This window comes from Neofelis nebulosa, chromosome 2 (genome assembly GCF_028018385.1).
Source record: "Neofelis nebulosa isolate mNeoNeb1 chromosome 2, mNeoNeb1.pri, whole genome shotgun sequence".
Classification (NCBI taxonomy): domain Eukaryota; kingdom Metazoa; phylum Chordata; class Mammalia; order Carnivora; family Felidae; genus Neofelis; species Neofelis nebulosa.
In genome coordinates, this window is record NC_080783.1 from 21,220,702 (window position 1) to 21,238,424 (window position 17,723).

A 17,723-nucleotide genomic window follows, 5' to 3' on the forward strand; every position below is an offset into this window, starting at 1 on the left:
ACCTATGGAAGTTCTTTCCATACAACCTTTTATTGGAAGTCATCATGACATAATTGTATGTCCCTTCCTCCTCTGCTTACCTCAGAAGCTCCAATTAGTTAATACTCTTCTTTGACTAGGACATCAAGAACTTACACCACACAGTGGCCCTTTGCCATTAGAAGAGGATTTTTTTTTCCTTTGACTCAAAGTAACCCAAGGATACGGGGTCTGTGTGAGGTTGGACTGGAATTATACATGACACAAGGCTGCCCTCAGCTAGCAAGTCAAGATAATCACGTAGGCCGGACCACAAAGCTGTTGTCAACAGTCTTCACTGCATACTGGCAATCACATGAAGTGATCAGAATTTTGTCTGTGTGAAGGGATGCTAAGTTGGAGTTAAAATTCAGAAGTTAAAAATGCTGTTAAGCTATGACAACAATATATACTAGACACACATAATTCCCAAGAGGATTTGATTCAGGAAAAACCCATGAACTTGGATTCTCAAGTAAACCAGAATTGACATATGCCTATTGTGCTCTAACGACAAACCCATTCAGTGCTGATGGGAAAGCAAGCAATTCTCCTAACTGAACTGTTCTGAGAATGGCATGCCTACTCACCAGGTCAACAGCCAGGTAACCCTCAGAAGTGAGGAGGACGCAGAAAAGGGCCCAAGAGGCTAGATCAAGTACTTATACCACTGCCCTCCCCATACCCCAAACAAGCCTTCGACCTCCAGATTACTAACATCAAATGCAAATACTTCTGGAACTCCAATACCTGTTTAAGTAGCCTTAAATGGACACTAGACTGCAATATTCCAGTCAAGATCACACCTCCAAATGACACGTTCCAACCTGGAGGCTGAGTAGAAACCATTTACAGAGAGGGGAGAGGTGACAGTAGGATGCAAGAGTCATGAGTTGTTAGCCAGGCACAGACCAGCTTGAAAACAGAATCTCTTGGAGAGGTGGGAAAAGAGCACAAAGAAAGAGCAAAGGGTGCACAGATGAATTTCTCAGAGAGGGAGGTGGTCCAGTGAACCACGAAAGCTCAGCTCCAGAATGCTAAAGCCAGCGCTAAATGTCTAGTGTATATGACAATGAAAATGGCAACTGACCCCAAGCCTCCTGAACATCTGACCGTGAGACTCCCATACCTAAATGCATTTGTTCAAATGTTTTTGTTCTTAATACTCACCTGGTCTCCAACTGAAGGACTATGTTCTCAGGCCTTGTGCTCATGCTATGACAAATTCATTTATCATGTCTCCATTTTCGGAGTTAAAGGTCAGTGAACTTTCCCACGGCTGTTGCAAGAATTAACGTCATTTTAAACCACAAATAGCCCCACACAACTCACTTAAAATGACAATTCAATGCTGTGGCACTACCTCAAAGGCTTACTGTCAACTTACCTCATCATCTTTCGCTGCAAAGACCTTTAGGACTTGATTTCCCACAAAATATCTTCTGTGGACCTACAAGAGTTAAGTAAGGAAAACAACTGGTTTTGATCCAAAGTAAGTAACACGTATAGCCATAATGCCACAGTTATTAAGAAATTCTATTCTAAGTGCTCTTAGTAAAAAACATTCACAGGGGCTTGAACAAACTTATTGCTTGAGGTCCAACTCGACACAATAAATATGTGAATTCCAAGCATATGTCAAACACTGTTCTGAGCACTGTGAACACAGTACTGATCAGGATGTAGTCTTGTCTGAAGGAGCTCAGGCAAATGTGAAATTAACTGCAACGCAGTGCTATGCTCCAGCACTACACAAGCACAAGAATACAGTATTGTAACTCAGGGCCACAAAGGCACATGAACGGAGCATCTAACTCGGTCATGAAGGGTCAGAGCAGGCTTCTGCAAATGGTGACACTGAGGTCAGGACTTAAAGGATGCGCAGGAACTCAGAGAAAAATCTAGCACAAGCATCTTGGGCAGGGATACTAGTGTGAATAAGTCTGGAATGACATAAAAATTTAACACATTTGAGGAACTGCCTCTGTAGGGCAGTGCCCCGGTGCAAGGAGAGAGGTGAAAGATTACATTAGCAAGATTAGGAAAGATCAAAGAAGTCTCTTATTTGCAGAGTTAAGTGGTTTAGACTTCATCCCAAGAACAATGATGAGGCACCTGATAAACTGCAAAGAGACCAGAGTGAAGAACTAATTGGAGAGGCAAGAGCCGCACTGGGAAGGGAAACTAGTGAAACCAAAAATAAGTATTGCATGTCCTTTTGTCCCCCTTTAAGTTCAATTACTTCTCTGGCAGAGTATCAGATGGGTCAAAGCAGCTGTACCAATACCTGATTAGGAAACAAATACTGAAGAGTGCCTACTATCATAACCAACCACTTGTATCTACTGACCAAGATCAGTTTCTCTCTCCTCTATGTAATCTCGAGCCTGGAGCTTATCTGTAAGAACGTGCCCTGTGCCATACAAGGCAGTGCTTCTCAAATGTTCTTCTGCCCTCCTGCCTCTGAAGCCAAGAACCTGAACGCTTTTACAATAACAGCAGCTCGAGAAGATGGAGTCTCAAAGGCATGAGGGTTTTGCCCACAGAATTCAAACACCCTCCATCTCCGCTTCTAGTCTCCATTTGAAAACCATTATTTAAAGAAATAAAGGAATAATCCTATCTTAAAACTAAAAAGTTTGCTACGTTCATATAGATTTGCCCTCCTATTAGAATCTGTAATAGGGGCACCTGGGTGGCTTAGTTGGTTAAGCATCCGACTCTGGATTTTGGCTCAGTTCATGATCTCATGGTTCATGAGTTCAAGCCCTATGTAGGGCTCTGTGCTGACAGCATGGAGCCTGCTTAGGAGTCTCTCCTTCTGTCCCTCTCTGCCCCTTCCCTGCTCACTCACTCTCTTTCTCTCAAAGTAAATAAATAAACTTAAAAAAAAATCTGTAATGCTTCTTGATGAAAGAACAGTTAATGATATCTTTTCCTAAGGCACTTAAATGACTTCTCAAAGGACAACCAGACATGTGGGGGAAGTTCTCATTAAATTCTTACCCATTAAAGGGGCACCTGGGTGGCTCAGTCGGTTGAGCGAACGACGTCGGCTCAGATCACGATCTCGCGGTCCGTGCGTTCGGGCCCCGCGTCGGGCTCTGTGCTGACAGCTCAGAGCCTGGAACCTGTTTCAGATTCTGTGTCTCCCTCTCTCTGACCCTCCCTGGTTCATGCTTTGTCTCTCTCTGTCTCAAAAATAAATAAACGTTAAAAAAAAAAAAATTTTTTTTTAAATAAAAAAAAATTCTTACCCATTATATAGATACCCAGAACACTGACAATGTGGGGGAAGATAAATTGAAAATTTAAGAGAACAGTAATTTGCAGGGCACCTGGGTGGCTCAGTCAGTTAAGTACCCAACTCTTGATTTTGGCTCAGGTCATGATCTCCAGGTTGTGAGATCGAGCCCTGCATCAGGCTTTGCACTGATAGCAAGGAGCCTGCTTGGGATTCTCTCTCTCTCCCTCACTCTCTGCCTCTCCCCTACTCTCTCAAAACAAATAAATAAACTTTAAAAAAAAAGAGAGAAGAGTTAATTTGCAACTTCACAATTGCAAAGATAAAAAAAAGAACACCAAAAAATTCCAAGGCTAAAAACCTATTTTATATAATTAAAATGTTCACCTCAATTCAATCCAGAAATATTAGTTTCTCTTATGTTAAGGGAATATGGAAAAATACGTGATCTTATTAAAAATAATTATTAGTCTGTTAAAAGGTACATACTTAGTTGCTATGGAAAACACCTTGTTCTTTTTTTTTTTTTTTTTAATGTTTTAATGTTTATTATTTATTTTTGAGAGACAGACACAGAGCATGAACAAGGGAGGGGCAGAGAGAGAGGGAGACACAGAATCTGAAGCAGGCTCCGAGCTGTCAGCACAGAGCCCGATGTGGGGCTCGAACTCACGAACTGTGAGATCATGACCTTAGCTGAAGTCAGATGCTTAACCAACTGAGCTACTCAGGTGCCCCAAAACATCTTGCTCTTAAGAGGGTGTGTATGCATTTGTTAAGATAATAGATGAAAGCAGGGATGAAAAATATTCAAAAAATCAGCTTGTTCATCTGGTGGTGGTCAGATTATGACTGATTAATGACATAGGCTCTCAAGTCAGAGAGACCTCACTCAAAACCAGTTTCTACCACCTTCCAGTGTGACCTTGGGCCAATTACATACTCAATTTTCAAATGTATAAAATATATTATCCTGACACCTATCTAGGAGGGTTGTACTAAGAATTAAATGGGAATTTACATAAAATACATAGTATATTGAATGGAATATTATAACCACTCAAATAAATGGTGGCTATTATGATTATCTTCAATGTACCATTTGAGATTGTACTTAAGATAGAAATAATTTAGGGCTGGGGCGCCTGGGTGGCGCAGTCGGTTAAGCGTCCGACTTCAGCCAGGTCACGATCTCGCAGTCCGTGAGTTCGAGCCCCGCGTCGGGCTCTGGGCTTATGGCTCAGAGCCTGGAGCCTGTTTCCGATTCTGTGTCTCCCTCTCTCTCTGCCCCTCCCCCGTTCATGCTCTGTCTCTCTCTGTCGAAAAATAAATAAAAAAAAAAAAAATAATAAAAAAAAAAAAAAAAAAAAAAAAAAAAGAAAATAGAAATAATTTAGGGCTTAAAAACAACACAAGTTTGATTTAGAGGACATGCCATGACTTAAAAGTTAATTTTAAGGTAGTAAGTAAGTCTTTTAAAATGGAAAAATGTACTTTTTGTTTAGCCCACTCTTTTTCGCTTTGTCATTTAACTACATAGGCCTCCCAGTCCCACCCTGGCCCAGGTGACTTCAATTTCTTGGGTCATGAATATTGGGTTGGTGTTCTGGATAGGTCTTTTCTAGCTACCTAGAATCAAGCAGACCCACTTCCCAACAGGCCAGTTTTTACACACAGATCTGAAGGAAGGTTCCACTTCATGGAAAGACTTCGAGGCACTGCCATTAACAACCATAAATTTTAAGCTTGTAGAGCCCCCAAAGTGAATGCTTTTATTTTTAAGAAATGCATATTTAGTGTAATTTGTTAGAGAATTGTTCGTTAGAAACTCTCAACTTCCAAAAGGTATTTATTTTCACCATGAAAATCTTATCAGCTTTCAGTAAGTACTCCCAATTTTCAACTTATGAAGTTTAAAAACGTATCCAACAGTTCGGGTATATCATGGAAAACATCTCCCCACCCTCGCTGAATTATTCTAACACTCAGGGACTCAGAGTACTCAGAGACTCTATCCCAGAGCAACATGAAAAAGCTCAAATCCAGTACACTGGGTAATATTTATTTCCATTACAATTCTCACTTGAGTTTTTTGGGTTTTTTGTTGTTGTTTTTTTTTTTTTTTTAATTTTTAATGTTTATTTTTGAGAGACAGAGACATGGCACGAGTGGGGGAGGGACAGAGAGAGAGAGGGAGATACAGAATCTGAAACAGGTTCCAGGCTCTGAGCTGTCTGCACAGAGCCCGACGCGGGGCTCGAGTCGGGCTCAAACTCACGAGCTGTGAGATATGACCTGAGCCGAAGTCGGACGCTCAGCTGACTGAGCCACCCAGGCGCCCCTCAGTTGAGTTTTTCTAGAACCAACAAGCATCATTTTATCCCTACAGAGCCTAAAAGGCACACTGTAAGACACACTTCTTCATTTTCTCTGGTTGCCGACCTTAAGAACATTTAAGCTAAGAAATCCAGGAACCTTTATAAACCCTTTCTAGGACAGCATATGCTATCCCATGGCCCTCAGTGGATTACTGCATTTCCCCCTGTGTGTTCTGAGTATCTCTGCACCGTGGTCTAAAGAACATATGACTGAAGGATGGATTTCAGATCCTACACCTCTTTGCTGGATGTTGACAAGGGCGACTGGCATAAAGCAATGATACGTTAAGAGGCCCGGGGTCATCCAAAACCCGAGTAGACGTTCACTGCTCTAAAATACTCTATTATAAGTCAGTTTAGAGAAAGCAACACAATAGCAAAGAACTATGATGATTCTTTAAAGCTCTGTGAGCTATGATTGATCCACAGCAAAGCTAAGAAGTGACTTTTAATGGAACCTACTCTGATTCATCCCAAGATTTCTCAACTTTTCTACATCTTGGTTCCTCTACTCAAAAACTGAAGATAGTTAACACTAATCCCCAGACTACATTGCAAAAACCTAAAAGTGAAATGAATACACATTGTAAATAAAAGGACCAACCAAAAGCAAACCATCTCAAACAATAGTAAGAAAAACTTTCATCTACTTTGTTTACAGTGAGTAGGATAAGTACTATACCTGAGAAGATCTACAAAATCCCAAAACAGAGAAGCACTTCCCCTCTGATTTATATTTCATTTGTTCTTCATCCACTTTAGAGAAAGGAACTATATCACTTCCATAGCGGAACCCTGGAGAACAAGAGAAGAGCATCTGTTAAGCATATGGGGCCTCATTTTCTACAAGCTGAAATTAGCCTGACGCACACATTAGCAATACAAGCATGCTCCAGATCAAGCCTCCCTATACTGTTCCCAGGAATCAAATCACTGCCCCTTGTGACCAGTGGGGGAAAGCAGCAGCAGATACACAAACACCATATATGATACAGAGACGATTAAAATCTAATTACATTCTTTAAGCAGCATCTTCTGCAATCTAGTTACCTTAATGATTATCCAGCCCAGAAGAATGTAGCAAATGTAATGTACTAGTTATCCTCCAAAGATAAACTATGGTTGACTAAAGTACAAGTATGATTTGTAAACATAATAACAAGAACACATTTATTCGGAAACCTAGAGACCTGAAGAGAAAAATGCCCAAAGGAAATTTTCAGAATAAAATGTTCTCAAAAATGCATGCTGGAGACACAAATACCTAATAGAAGAAGCCAAAATTCTTCTATTTAGGAACATTGAATTGATAAGTTGGCTATTTCTCTGTATTTAAATTTACTTCATTTCTGGGATTATATTATCTATTTTTTTCTTTTTAATTACTTTAGTTATTCATACAAATATAGGCTCTCGGTTCCTTAAAAATAACTCCTATGCTGTTCCAGGGCCTCTGTTCTAGGGAAGGTCATGCCCTTTCAATACACAGTCTCCTATGTTTGGGAGACAGAAGGATCATCAAAATGAAAGGATTCTGGCCTTGGGTAAATGGAAAGAAAAGCACATGTATCTTTACTCCAAGAAACAAATTTGTGTGTTTGGGGTAGATTCTATGATCCTGTGTTTATCTGTTCCTGTCAATCTGCTGATGCCATGCATTTAATGAAAAAGAAACACACTTGTGTTTTCATATATGTCTTTAAAAAAAGCTGGTGATGAAAACAAAAATCCCAACAAAAAATTATCAAGGGAATGTATGGCACATGATTAAGAGTGGTGTCTAAGCCAAATGTTTTTCATAACCCTTTTCTGTCATCAGACATCTTCTTACTTGAATTTTTTAACTTGAAAAGTCTAATTAAAACTGCCTTGTATTTTCTGGTTCATTTACTGAAAGAGCAAATCAGTATATAAATTTTGTACATGGCAAGACATATAGAATAGACTGCATCATGTAACCATATTCCTTTGCACACATATGTATGCTAGTACCTCTGTCTACACATTAGGGGTAGAAAGGGGAGGGCAAGAAAAGGAAGTACGTGGTAACCACACAAAGGTACGAGACAAAAGCTTCACCGCGCTCTCTGCACTCAAACAATGCTTAACCCTTCCCTCTCCATTGCTCTGCCAATACATTTCCTTTTTGCCCAAACAGAGCTGGTGTTTTGCTGCATCCAAAAGAACCGGTGCTTGTCCCTGTCATATTAATCTTCCTAACACACAGCCTCAGTGACACTCTGTGCCTCAAAACTATAAACGGACCCAGGTTGATTTCAAAATGAAGCATCAACTAGTCCGCCTGTCATTCAAAAAGCCCTTCCTAATTCAGAAGAGTACATAGAAACAGACTCTGAAGTAGGACAGTCCTGGGTTCAGATTCTGCTAGTGGCTAGCTGCATGACTTTGAATATGTTAATGAATGTCTTTCAGCCTCAATTCCTTCATCTGTAAAATAGCATTAACAAGAGTGGGACGCCCGCTTCATTAGGCTGCTGTGGTGATTAAAAGAGAAAATTCAGGCTATTAGCTACCACTGCCAAGTACTAAACTGTGTATGCCCAACACATCAACCCTATTACTTGATATCACTGAGAAGTCCTCCACTTAACCATGCTTTCTTTTCAGTCATTATATGAGGATCATAAGATTAGCAAGTGAGGGGGCCATGATTCTAACTCGGGTCTGACTCCAAAACTCGACTTCTTAACCACACTACAAAACTGAATTAGTAGGGACTGCAGGATCCTAATTACATTTTCTACCCATAAGTAACCAGAAGAAAGGAATCGCAATCTCCATCACCTTAACCACTCTCCCCCACCACACATATAAATATACACAAGCATATTAGTGCTTTGCAAATTAAAACTATACTGGGCATCACAAAGCCTGGCAATTAATTTATCTAAAGATTCTAGTTTCTACCTTAACCCATCATTTGGTATCTTGCCATTTTAGCTCTTGAAAACTCAGACACTCTCGGCTAGTTCCTAAGCCCTCTGGATAGAGCTGCTGTCTAGACACGCCATACAGATCAAATGGATATAATGTATGAAGTACAACTTTAAACATCCAGCAAACATAAAGCCATATAATGAACACAAATGTTCCAGATCCCCTAAATTACCATAAAGGAGAAAGCTGGCAAGATCCAGAATGCCTGAAACTGGCACTCAGAGGACTAATCACCATAGAAATAAAAAGGAAAATAAACAAAACAACTTGCTTCAGTCACATCAATAAAAGTATTCTCCTAGCTAGTATGTTTCCAACTTTAAAATAAAACCAAACAGGGGTGTCTGGGTGGCTCAGTCAGTTAAGCGTCCGACTTCGGTGTAGGTCATGATCTCACGGTTTGTGAGTTCAAGCCCCACGTCAGACTCTCTGCTGTCCGTGCACAGCCCACTTCAGATCATCTGTCCCACCAGCTCAGCTCGCACGTGTACTCACTCTCTCTCTCTCAAAAATAAATAAACCTTTAAAAAAACTAAAAAATAAATAAATAAATAAATAAATAAAACCAAGTATTAACACCTGTCCCTTGAGGGCGTTTCAAACTCAGATGGAGTGCCCGGGTGCCCTCCTGGGAACGGTCCTGCCTAGGTCCTGACAGATGAGCTACATTTAGTTAGGACCTAGCATCTCACCGATCCCGTCAATAGTTGTGTCTCTAGTACTCAGAAAAATATCTCCAAAAAATAACAATAGAGATCCTCATCGGCCTCACATTGGCCTTCGAAAACCTCTTTTAGACACAAGTGAAAACTCTTGCTGGCGTACCTTGAATAGTGTCCTCTTTTGGAACCTCCGTTTCATCGTCGTCCTGTAAGCAATAAACTGTTTCTCTTTGTATATCTTCTTTTTTTAGGGTTCTTGCATCCACAACTGTCCAAGACTTTTTAACTTTCTCCTGCATAATCTTATTTCCAAAAAGAAAAATAAAGGGAAAACAAAGAAAGCCAGGATTTTAATCAATAAAAAATGAAAATCAAATCTACTCTCTACAGGAAAAAAATTCTGAACAGTTACTCTAGCTAAACTGCTTTGCTCTTGCCTATTGTGGAAATTTTAAGTTTATTTCATAACTCTCTCTACATTTCATTTTCCCCCCAAGGTAACTGCCAGATACCTATTAGTATTTGTATGTACATAAATACTTTTTATACAAAACCTGCAGGCTAATAAAATGGGACCATACAATTTGTTACTACAGTTTTCCAATAAAGAAGAAAGGGAGAGCCATCTATCAGGAGCCAGAAATCAGTAAGGAAATCTGAAACGGAAACTCGAAAAAAGAACAGGACGAGACTGCATTCTATTCTAGGCCTTGACGGCAGCTGAAACAAAGAAGTGCATCCAAGGTTTTCACAGGTGTAGCATGTGTTTTGGGATTAAGTCTTAGAATATACAAAAACATCTGAATATATAAACATATGTTTTTGTATATTTTCTATACTTAAATCTTTTTATGTATTTAGTTTGTACATTTAAGAAAAAAAGGCAAGCAGAGTCACAGGAAAACATGGAGCACAGACTCATACTGAAACTGGAATCCCATCAAATAACTACCAAATGCACCTTATTTCTAAAAGCGTGCTCTTATGTACAAACATGCATATATAACAAAAGGCAATTTCTGAGTAACAAGTCACTATGTTTTTTAAGATTTTAAGTAATGTCCACCTAACATGGGGCTTGAACTCACAACCGCAAGATCAAGAGTTGCGTGCTCCACTGACTGAGCCAGCCTGGTGCCCCGACAAATCAGTATTTTTTGATACGTCATGGATGCTGTTACTACCAGATCATTAATAACTGGATTGGGTGAGACTGAGTGTCCAAAACTCTGGACTCCTTTAGTGTATATCTATAGTTCTGCTATGATACTACGGTGACATGACTTGATGTGTTCCATTTTGTTCCCTTCAAAAAAAAAAAAAAAAGAAAGAAACGAAAAAGAGAGACAGGAGGGAATTAACCTGGATTATAGACAATTCTTAAAACTTCCTCTCCTAATATGCCTTTTTACATAAAAGCTAAATAGAGATGGGAGGAACAAGGAGAGCAGTTAGAGAAGCAGTAATTATGGTCCTGAATAACCCACACATGAATTGTCAGTTCCTTAAAGAAGCATATTTGCCTGCCTGGCACATTGCTTGAAAAAACATGTATGGGGGCACCTGGGTAGCTCAGTCGGTTGAGTGTCCAACTTTGGCTCAGGTCATGATCTCACCGTTCATTCAAACCCCGCGTTGGGCTCTGTGCCGACAGCTCGGAGCCTGGAGCCTGCTTTGGATTCTGTGTCTCCTCTTCTCTCTGGCCCCTTCCCGCTCACACTACCTCTCTCAAAAATAAACAAACGTTAAAAAAATAAAATTTAAAAAATGTGAATGTATCACTCACCGCTTTGTAAGCCACAATTTTTATAGCCAAATTGGAGCCAATGGTCAGTGTGCAGAGCCAAGGGACGGAATACCTCTCAGTTTTCTTAAAGACACACAGTTGTCTCAGACTCTCACTTCACCAAAAAAAAAAAAAAAAAATTATATACACACACACACCAAAAGCAACAATTTTAAAACATTAACTTGCACTGGATGATGCACTCAAGTTTTCTAGAATGAGAACTGAGTTGTCATTGATGATAAGGAGGAACAGCAGGGGACAGCAGGAAAATGACAACCCCAAGTGAGGAGACAGCCAGAATACAACTGATTTGGCTTAGGAAGAAGTTGAATTACATTACTGACAGGTAAAAAAAGAGCATCTCTTTCTTCCCCTACTCAATCTTCTCTTTCAACTTGGCCAGTGGTTAACATTTTTTTCAGGACCAAGAATATTTTGAGGATATGATAAAAGCACACCCATAAGAGTTTGCCCACAATTTAAAGGGTTCACCAACTCCCTGAAAACCATGACCCTGGGGATAAGAACCCCTGCTCCAGAATATCAAAGGATAGGCACCATCCTTTAACATCACTGTTCATAACTCTATAATTTATTAGTTAATTCCAATCACCCTTAAATAAAAAGCACATATATATGCACATAGTAGAGGGTATTAAATATTCTCCAGGGGATAAAGGAATTTAGTCCATATTTAGTCTTAAGGTAAAGCGGATAACTCTAGGCTTTTTATACATGGGGATGGAGAATTGGGAAGTAGCAAACACAACGTAGAGTGCTACTTCATTTGAACAGAAGTCAAGATCAATTCTATTTTTATCTGGTCCCTAATCAAACACAGCAGAGAAGATTAGAGGAGATAGGTGGAATTTGTGGTATTCACTGAGAAAGGAATCAATGACCAAACACTCAAAGCACATAATCCAGACTATGATCAATCCTCCTAGTACAGATGAAAAACAGATCTACAAAAAGGTAAAGAGAATTATCTGACATCATTCAGAATTATGGACAAAAAGGTTTCAAGAGGCTCCAACTTTCAGAAATAGTCTAAAATGAACAGTAGATATTCTACTTGCTGCCCTGTTTGCAAAGTTTATGATACTCCTTGGCTTTGGATTTGTTGGGGGATGAATGGGTCTGAACCAGGTCTAACCTGTCCATAGGACCTCACTAGTTTGAGTGACATTAAAATCACCATGAGGTCTGAATTCTGTCCCAGGGCAAGTTCTAAAGACTAGCATCTAATACATAACATCTGAGAACAAATGGAACATTTTTGCAGTAGATTTAAATCTCCCCAAGTAGAAGTCTAGATAAGAACAAGTCTAGCCCAGTGCTCTCCCGTACAACTTTCTGCAATGATAGAAATGTTCTATTTCTAACCGTGCCAATCCAATAAGCTATTAAGCAAGCTCTTGGAAGGTGGCTAGTGTGACTGACTGAATTTTTAATTTTATTTAATTTTAATGAATTTAAATTTAAATAGCCACATGTGGATAACGGCTACTGTATCAGATGGCAAAGTTCTGGTCCACATCTTCACAGAAGAGCCAACACCAAAGTAGCTTCAAACTGAGTGTCATCACATACACAGACAGTAATTTCCCTCCCTGCCATGATACAGGAAAATAAACTTTTTTAACATTAATTTGTATTGGCTTACAATTTTTATTTATGATACCATGGTGAACATGTTAACTTAAGACATATTCTCGCATTAGAGCTAGCCATGTCCAAATCTGAAATAAACAATTTAGGAATATATATTTGCACATGCTACAGTAAGAATACACGTTATGACAGGAAACGTCACTTTACAGGATTCCTCACTGATTCCTTTGCCAACCCCTTGGGAAACTATCATTCAATTTCTAAAATTCTATTACCTACAATATTTCAAGGGTGTCTATATTTAGAAAATCAATATGTACTGTTTGTCAATTATATTTCACAAGAAATATTTTAAAATTGTGATTGAGGAAAACAAATTAGAGCATATATACCCTTAACTACTCAAAAAACTTAAAGGGGATCAGGGACTGGTACACCATTTTGTCCATAAAAATCAGAATATTTCTTACAGAATAACTGCTAATTCAAGAGTGGCTAATTAGGGAGCCCTCTGATCAAAAGAGAAATTTATATGGCTATGACTGAAAGTTAGAATCAATGTTTTCACTTCTTACCTGAAGGAATAAATTTCATCCAGCCCATCTTCACCTTCTAAAGACATCATCACCTTTTTCACCATCCGAATACCTTCTTTCTGCTGCTCAGTAATTCCTTTTAGAGGAAAGGAGGGTCCATGGTGGTCCAAGCAGGAGTTACCATCTCCTCTGTCCCCGGTTCCATCCTCCTTGCCAACAGGGAATGGCAAACTATCGGGAAAAGATCGGCAGTTGTTCATACGACAAGCTCTGAAGCCAAATAATAAACTGGGTTCCCCTCCTGTGACTATCACTCGCTGGCTTATGAGAAAATGGGCATGCCACTCACCTGAGCTTTCAATCCCTCCTCTCTCAAATGGCACTTATCACCCTTAGCCAATATCCTATCAGTTTCGAGTGACCGAAGCCTTTTTGGTTTGGTTAAAAGAGTGGAATTTCTTGGTTTACATAGCCAAATAATTCAAAGTGTGGGTGGCACGTGACCTTCGGATGACTGGACGCAGTCTCACAAGCCTCAAGGACCACCCCAGCCCTCTCACTGTCCATTTCATCTCCATGTGCCCCTGTGCTGCCTCCACTCTCTCACTGGCTCCCTCCGCGTCACCCATGAGCTCTTTCAAGCACACACTGCCGGTTCTGCTACCAAAGAGGAATGGACTACGTGTTTAATGCTCTACTCTCAATTCAAACAAGCCAGGGATCAGTGATAACCTGGGGACCAGACCTAGAAGATGCTCGCTCTCATTCGAGCCAGGAGGTTAAAGTGCAGGAAGGACTGCTTCCTAGAAAAAGGCAGGTGATATTCTAGGCAGCCAAAAAGAAGAGTAATAAAAAATAAAATAAATAAAATAAACACCTTTAATAATCCCTCAATGTTATTTTAAGGATTAAATGGCAGAATGTGTATAATATACTTAAATAATGTTATCTTTATTACTGTACATTTAGAATTCCCAGACAGACATCAGTCAATTGCTAGAAATAGGTAAAACCAATTCTTTCCCGTGTTTCATTCTGTTTGAAATGAGACTAAAACTACTAGATGGGGTTACCAGTCATGGAGATATTCAATAATCAATATACAAATTGAAAAATCAACCAACCAAGCACATTTTATGGTAATTCTCTACATGGTACTTCATAAATGTTTTCATGTAAACAACCTCATTTAATCCTACACATTAGGTGGATACAAATTTCTCCCTCCATTTCCTAAAAAGAAGCCGAAGCTGCACGGGAAAATCTGGCCAAGCCACAGCCAGTGAGCAATGCAGCGAGGACTCGGTCACCTGAGAGGGCAAGGCTCCTGCACCCGCAGTGTGTCACAGCACTGCCCCCAGAAACCCAAAGAGCAACCTTTTCAGTTCCCTCAACATCACCTACTGGTCAACTCTGTGTGGCTGGTTATTTTAAGGTGATTTCTTTACCATTTTATCTGCTCTAATTAAAATAAAGCTTCCTGTTTAATTTTGTCTACGTATATCCAGCATGACAGATACGCACATCCTGCATGACCTATCAGATAAAGAGCTTCTACAGAGCAGGGCATGGGACACAGGGTTCACATCAGGCTGTGGCTGTTTCCATTAACAACCTAGAAGAGAGATGCAGCTCTTTCTGCCCACAGGTCCTGTCCCAGTGCTATAATAAAAACACCCTTTTGCTCCAAAAAAACAAAACAAAAAAACAGACCTGGAAGATGGGAAAAGTGACATGAACATGAAGAGTCAGGAAGTAATCCTGGAAAAAGAAGTTACAGTAACAGTTCTTTCTACCCTGCTTTCGGCCAGATATAAACTTTCTCAGTAGCCAAGAACAAACTAAAAATGAGGTCCAAGGAATAAGCCTACTCAGAACACGGTGGTTCTTAGACCTGCTGGTATTCTGTTTACTCCAATTACAACAATCATCCACGGGATACACCAAACAATAAAACCAGAAACTCTACTTTGTATGCCAGAGATCTGTAGCACAAGCACAAATACAAGAAAAAAACAGCCAAATAAGCAGGTAGTGGTAAGGCTACATTCCCTCTTCAACACGCTTTGCAGTATTACTCAGACAAAAAAGTAGCCTTTTCCAATGACATTGACAAAAGTACAGGATGCTTCAACCCTGTAAAGGCATCCTGAAATTATGAACAGGGAAAACAGAAGCCAGGCAGAGCTTTTGAAGTACTTAGAAAGCTTCAATTCAATAAGACGAAAAGTGTCACTTAAAAAGCACTTAATTTCTCTGAAGTACTGTCTTAACAAGTATCAGTCTGATGGGTTATTCTGAACTATTTCTCTACAGTTCTACAGAAAGGAGCTGCCCCTCAGCAGTCTTAAGAGGTACATACATGCAAGAGAGGTTCTTAATTTCCAACGGCAGGCATTTCAAAGAAGCCGAAGGCTTACCATTCTGAGCTGGAGGCTTCCTGGTATAGCTCTCAGTCTGAAAAATGAGTGTACTCAGAAGACTGGTAAGTCAACATCCTATATTATCACTCTGCTTTCACCAAAAATAAAACAAGAAAAAACAGGTTTGAAATGCAACAGGAAGGATTAGTGTGGTGAAAAAGAACTTTCTTGTTAGGGATTGAAGATAAAGAAAGTAAATGCCTGGGGAAGGAGGGACTCTGCCTTGCAACAAATTATGAGATATTTTGTGAACATTTTTGCTCAGAATCTGCATACCCCATGCCTAAATACACACAAGCAAATTACATCTTATGTACGTGTGTGTATCCTTTAGATTTAAAAGTTAAAAAATAAGCATTCCACAGGTTTAAAAAAATTCTCAGGTTGACATTCCTCTCTACCTTAAAAACATCTACTGCTCGCAAAACAGTACTCTGGAACTGCTGAAGAAAAGAAACCATCAATCTGGTAATTGTTTGGATAAAGTCTTCTATGTAAGCAAGAAATAAACTGAATATCCTCCAAAGATTCCTGAATTCTTTGAGTCCAAGAAGCACGAACAAACCATCTACTACTGAGCTAAATTCTGTGTCACTGTGACTTTCATCCCCTTACCATTAAAACTCAGAGTTCCTGGAATTAAGGGTACTCAGTGAATGTTTGCTGAGGTCAGTCATCTAACATATTTCAACTCAGCACCAACAGAAGACTCGGGGGAACCAAGAGCTTTAGAAAGGGGCCCTACTCCCTGCGTTATGAGAGCACAGGATTGGTCTTCAGACGTTATTCTCGTGATCTTACAAGAACTGCAGGGAGATGCCAGATTTCTCCAAGTTATGGATTATAATATCCAGCTGATCTTGGCTGAATGGGCTGCTGAGGTCAGTGAACACTTCAATATGCCTCTTTTCAAACTTCTTTCCTCTAAAAGAGAAAGTTATCACAATAAGAAATCATTCTTCTGAATTATCACTTACAAACTCAAATGCACTTGGTCACTGGACTTAGAGAGAGGCTAAGAAATGAATCTCAATACAGTTAAGAAATGTGATTACATTCTAGAACCCCACTTATCACTGATGCTCAGTTAAGTTCTACTAAACATATAGTCAGCCTGGTTACAATTCATACTTTTTAGTATCGGGCAAAATTTTTGAGCATTGTGGATATTAAATCCCTGATCTCCCAACTTTAACTTCAGTTAAATATATGGTCACTGGGATTAGAAAGGATCCCTTGGGTGCCTGCGTGGCACAGTTGGTTGGACAGCTGACTTCAGCTCAGGTCATGATCTTGCGGTTCATGGGTTCGAGCCCCGCATTGGGCCCTGTGCTGAGAGCTCAGAGCCTGGAGCCTGCTTTGGATTCTGTGTCTCCCTCTCTCTCTGCTCCTCCCCTGCTTGTGCTCTGTGTCTGTCTCTCAAAAATAAATAAATGTTAAAAAAAAATTTTTTTTTTTTTTTTTTTAAAGAAAAGGATCCCTTTCCAGCCTCCACTTAGGCAGAGTATAAACAAGGAACTCTCCCAGTAACTACAACTTCAGTCTCCTGAGGGTTCACTTTCCAAACATGCTGGCCCAGTTCCACTCACAGGGCTACTGGCAGGATTTTACACAAAATGTACAGAGATTGAGAAATGAAAATACAAATTGAGGCCTGAGATTTTAGTACTGATGTTTTTCCTAATGTTTTAGTACTAATGTTTTTCCTAATGTTTTAGTACTAATGTTTTTCCTAATGTTTAGTACTAATGTTTTTCCAGTCAAGGAATGGGTGGGTGTAAATAGATTCAAAGACCCATATTTTAAAGGAAAAATAATTAAATAATGAATCAGGTGGCTGGTCAGAGCTAGGCGTTTTCTTTTTCTTTTTTTTTTTTAATACTACAATTTTATTTTTTTTAGTTATTTTAATTCCAGTTAGTTAACATATGGTGCTATATTAGTTTCATGCATTTAATTTCAGTCAGATTCTGAACAATACCATATAGAAGTTTTTAAAGTTCCTGGTAATTAAGTCAAATAGGAAGGAAGTTGAAATAAGCCAAACATGTATTTCTCCCAGAGAAATTCCCACAAACTATAGCTCTTGCCCTTTTTAAAC

The 17,723-nt window shown here is 39.5% G+C and overlaps 1 protein-coding gene across 5 annotated transcripts in view; it reads right to left on the reverse strand.

Moving 5' to 3' along the window:
* The window catches only part of XRCC5 (X-ray repair cross complementing 5), a 131,387-nt gene that overhangs the window by 104,831 nt on the left and 8,833 nt on the right, over window positions 1–17,723 (reverse strand). For 4 of the 5 annotated variants that reach the window (XR_009255419.1, XR_009255420.1, XM_058705651.1 and 1 more), the window contains exons 5-10: window positions 16,424–16,546; window positions 13,239–13,430; window positions 11,047–11,161; window positions 9,424–9,562; window positions 6,323–6,435; window positions 1,406–1,468 (exon numbers count right to left, since the gene is read on the reverse strand). Coding sequence is in view for 3 of the 5 variants with exons in the window: in XM_058705651.1 (XP_058561634.1) it covers window positions 1,406–1,468; window positions 6,323–6,435; window positions 9,424–9,562; window positions 11,047–11,161; window positions 13,239–13,430; window positions 16,424–16,546 (745 nt within the window). In the remaining 2 variants the exon portion in view is untranslated. The remainder of the gene's footprint in view (window positions 1–1,405; window positions 1,469–6,322; window positions 6,436–9,423; window positions 9,563–11,046; window positions 11,162–13,238; window positions 13,431–16,423; window positions 16,547–17,723) is intronic. The other variant, XM_058705671.1, reaches the window with a different exon arrangement.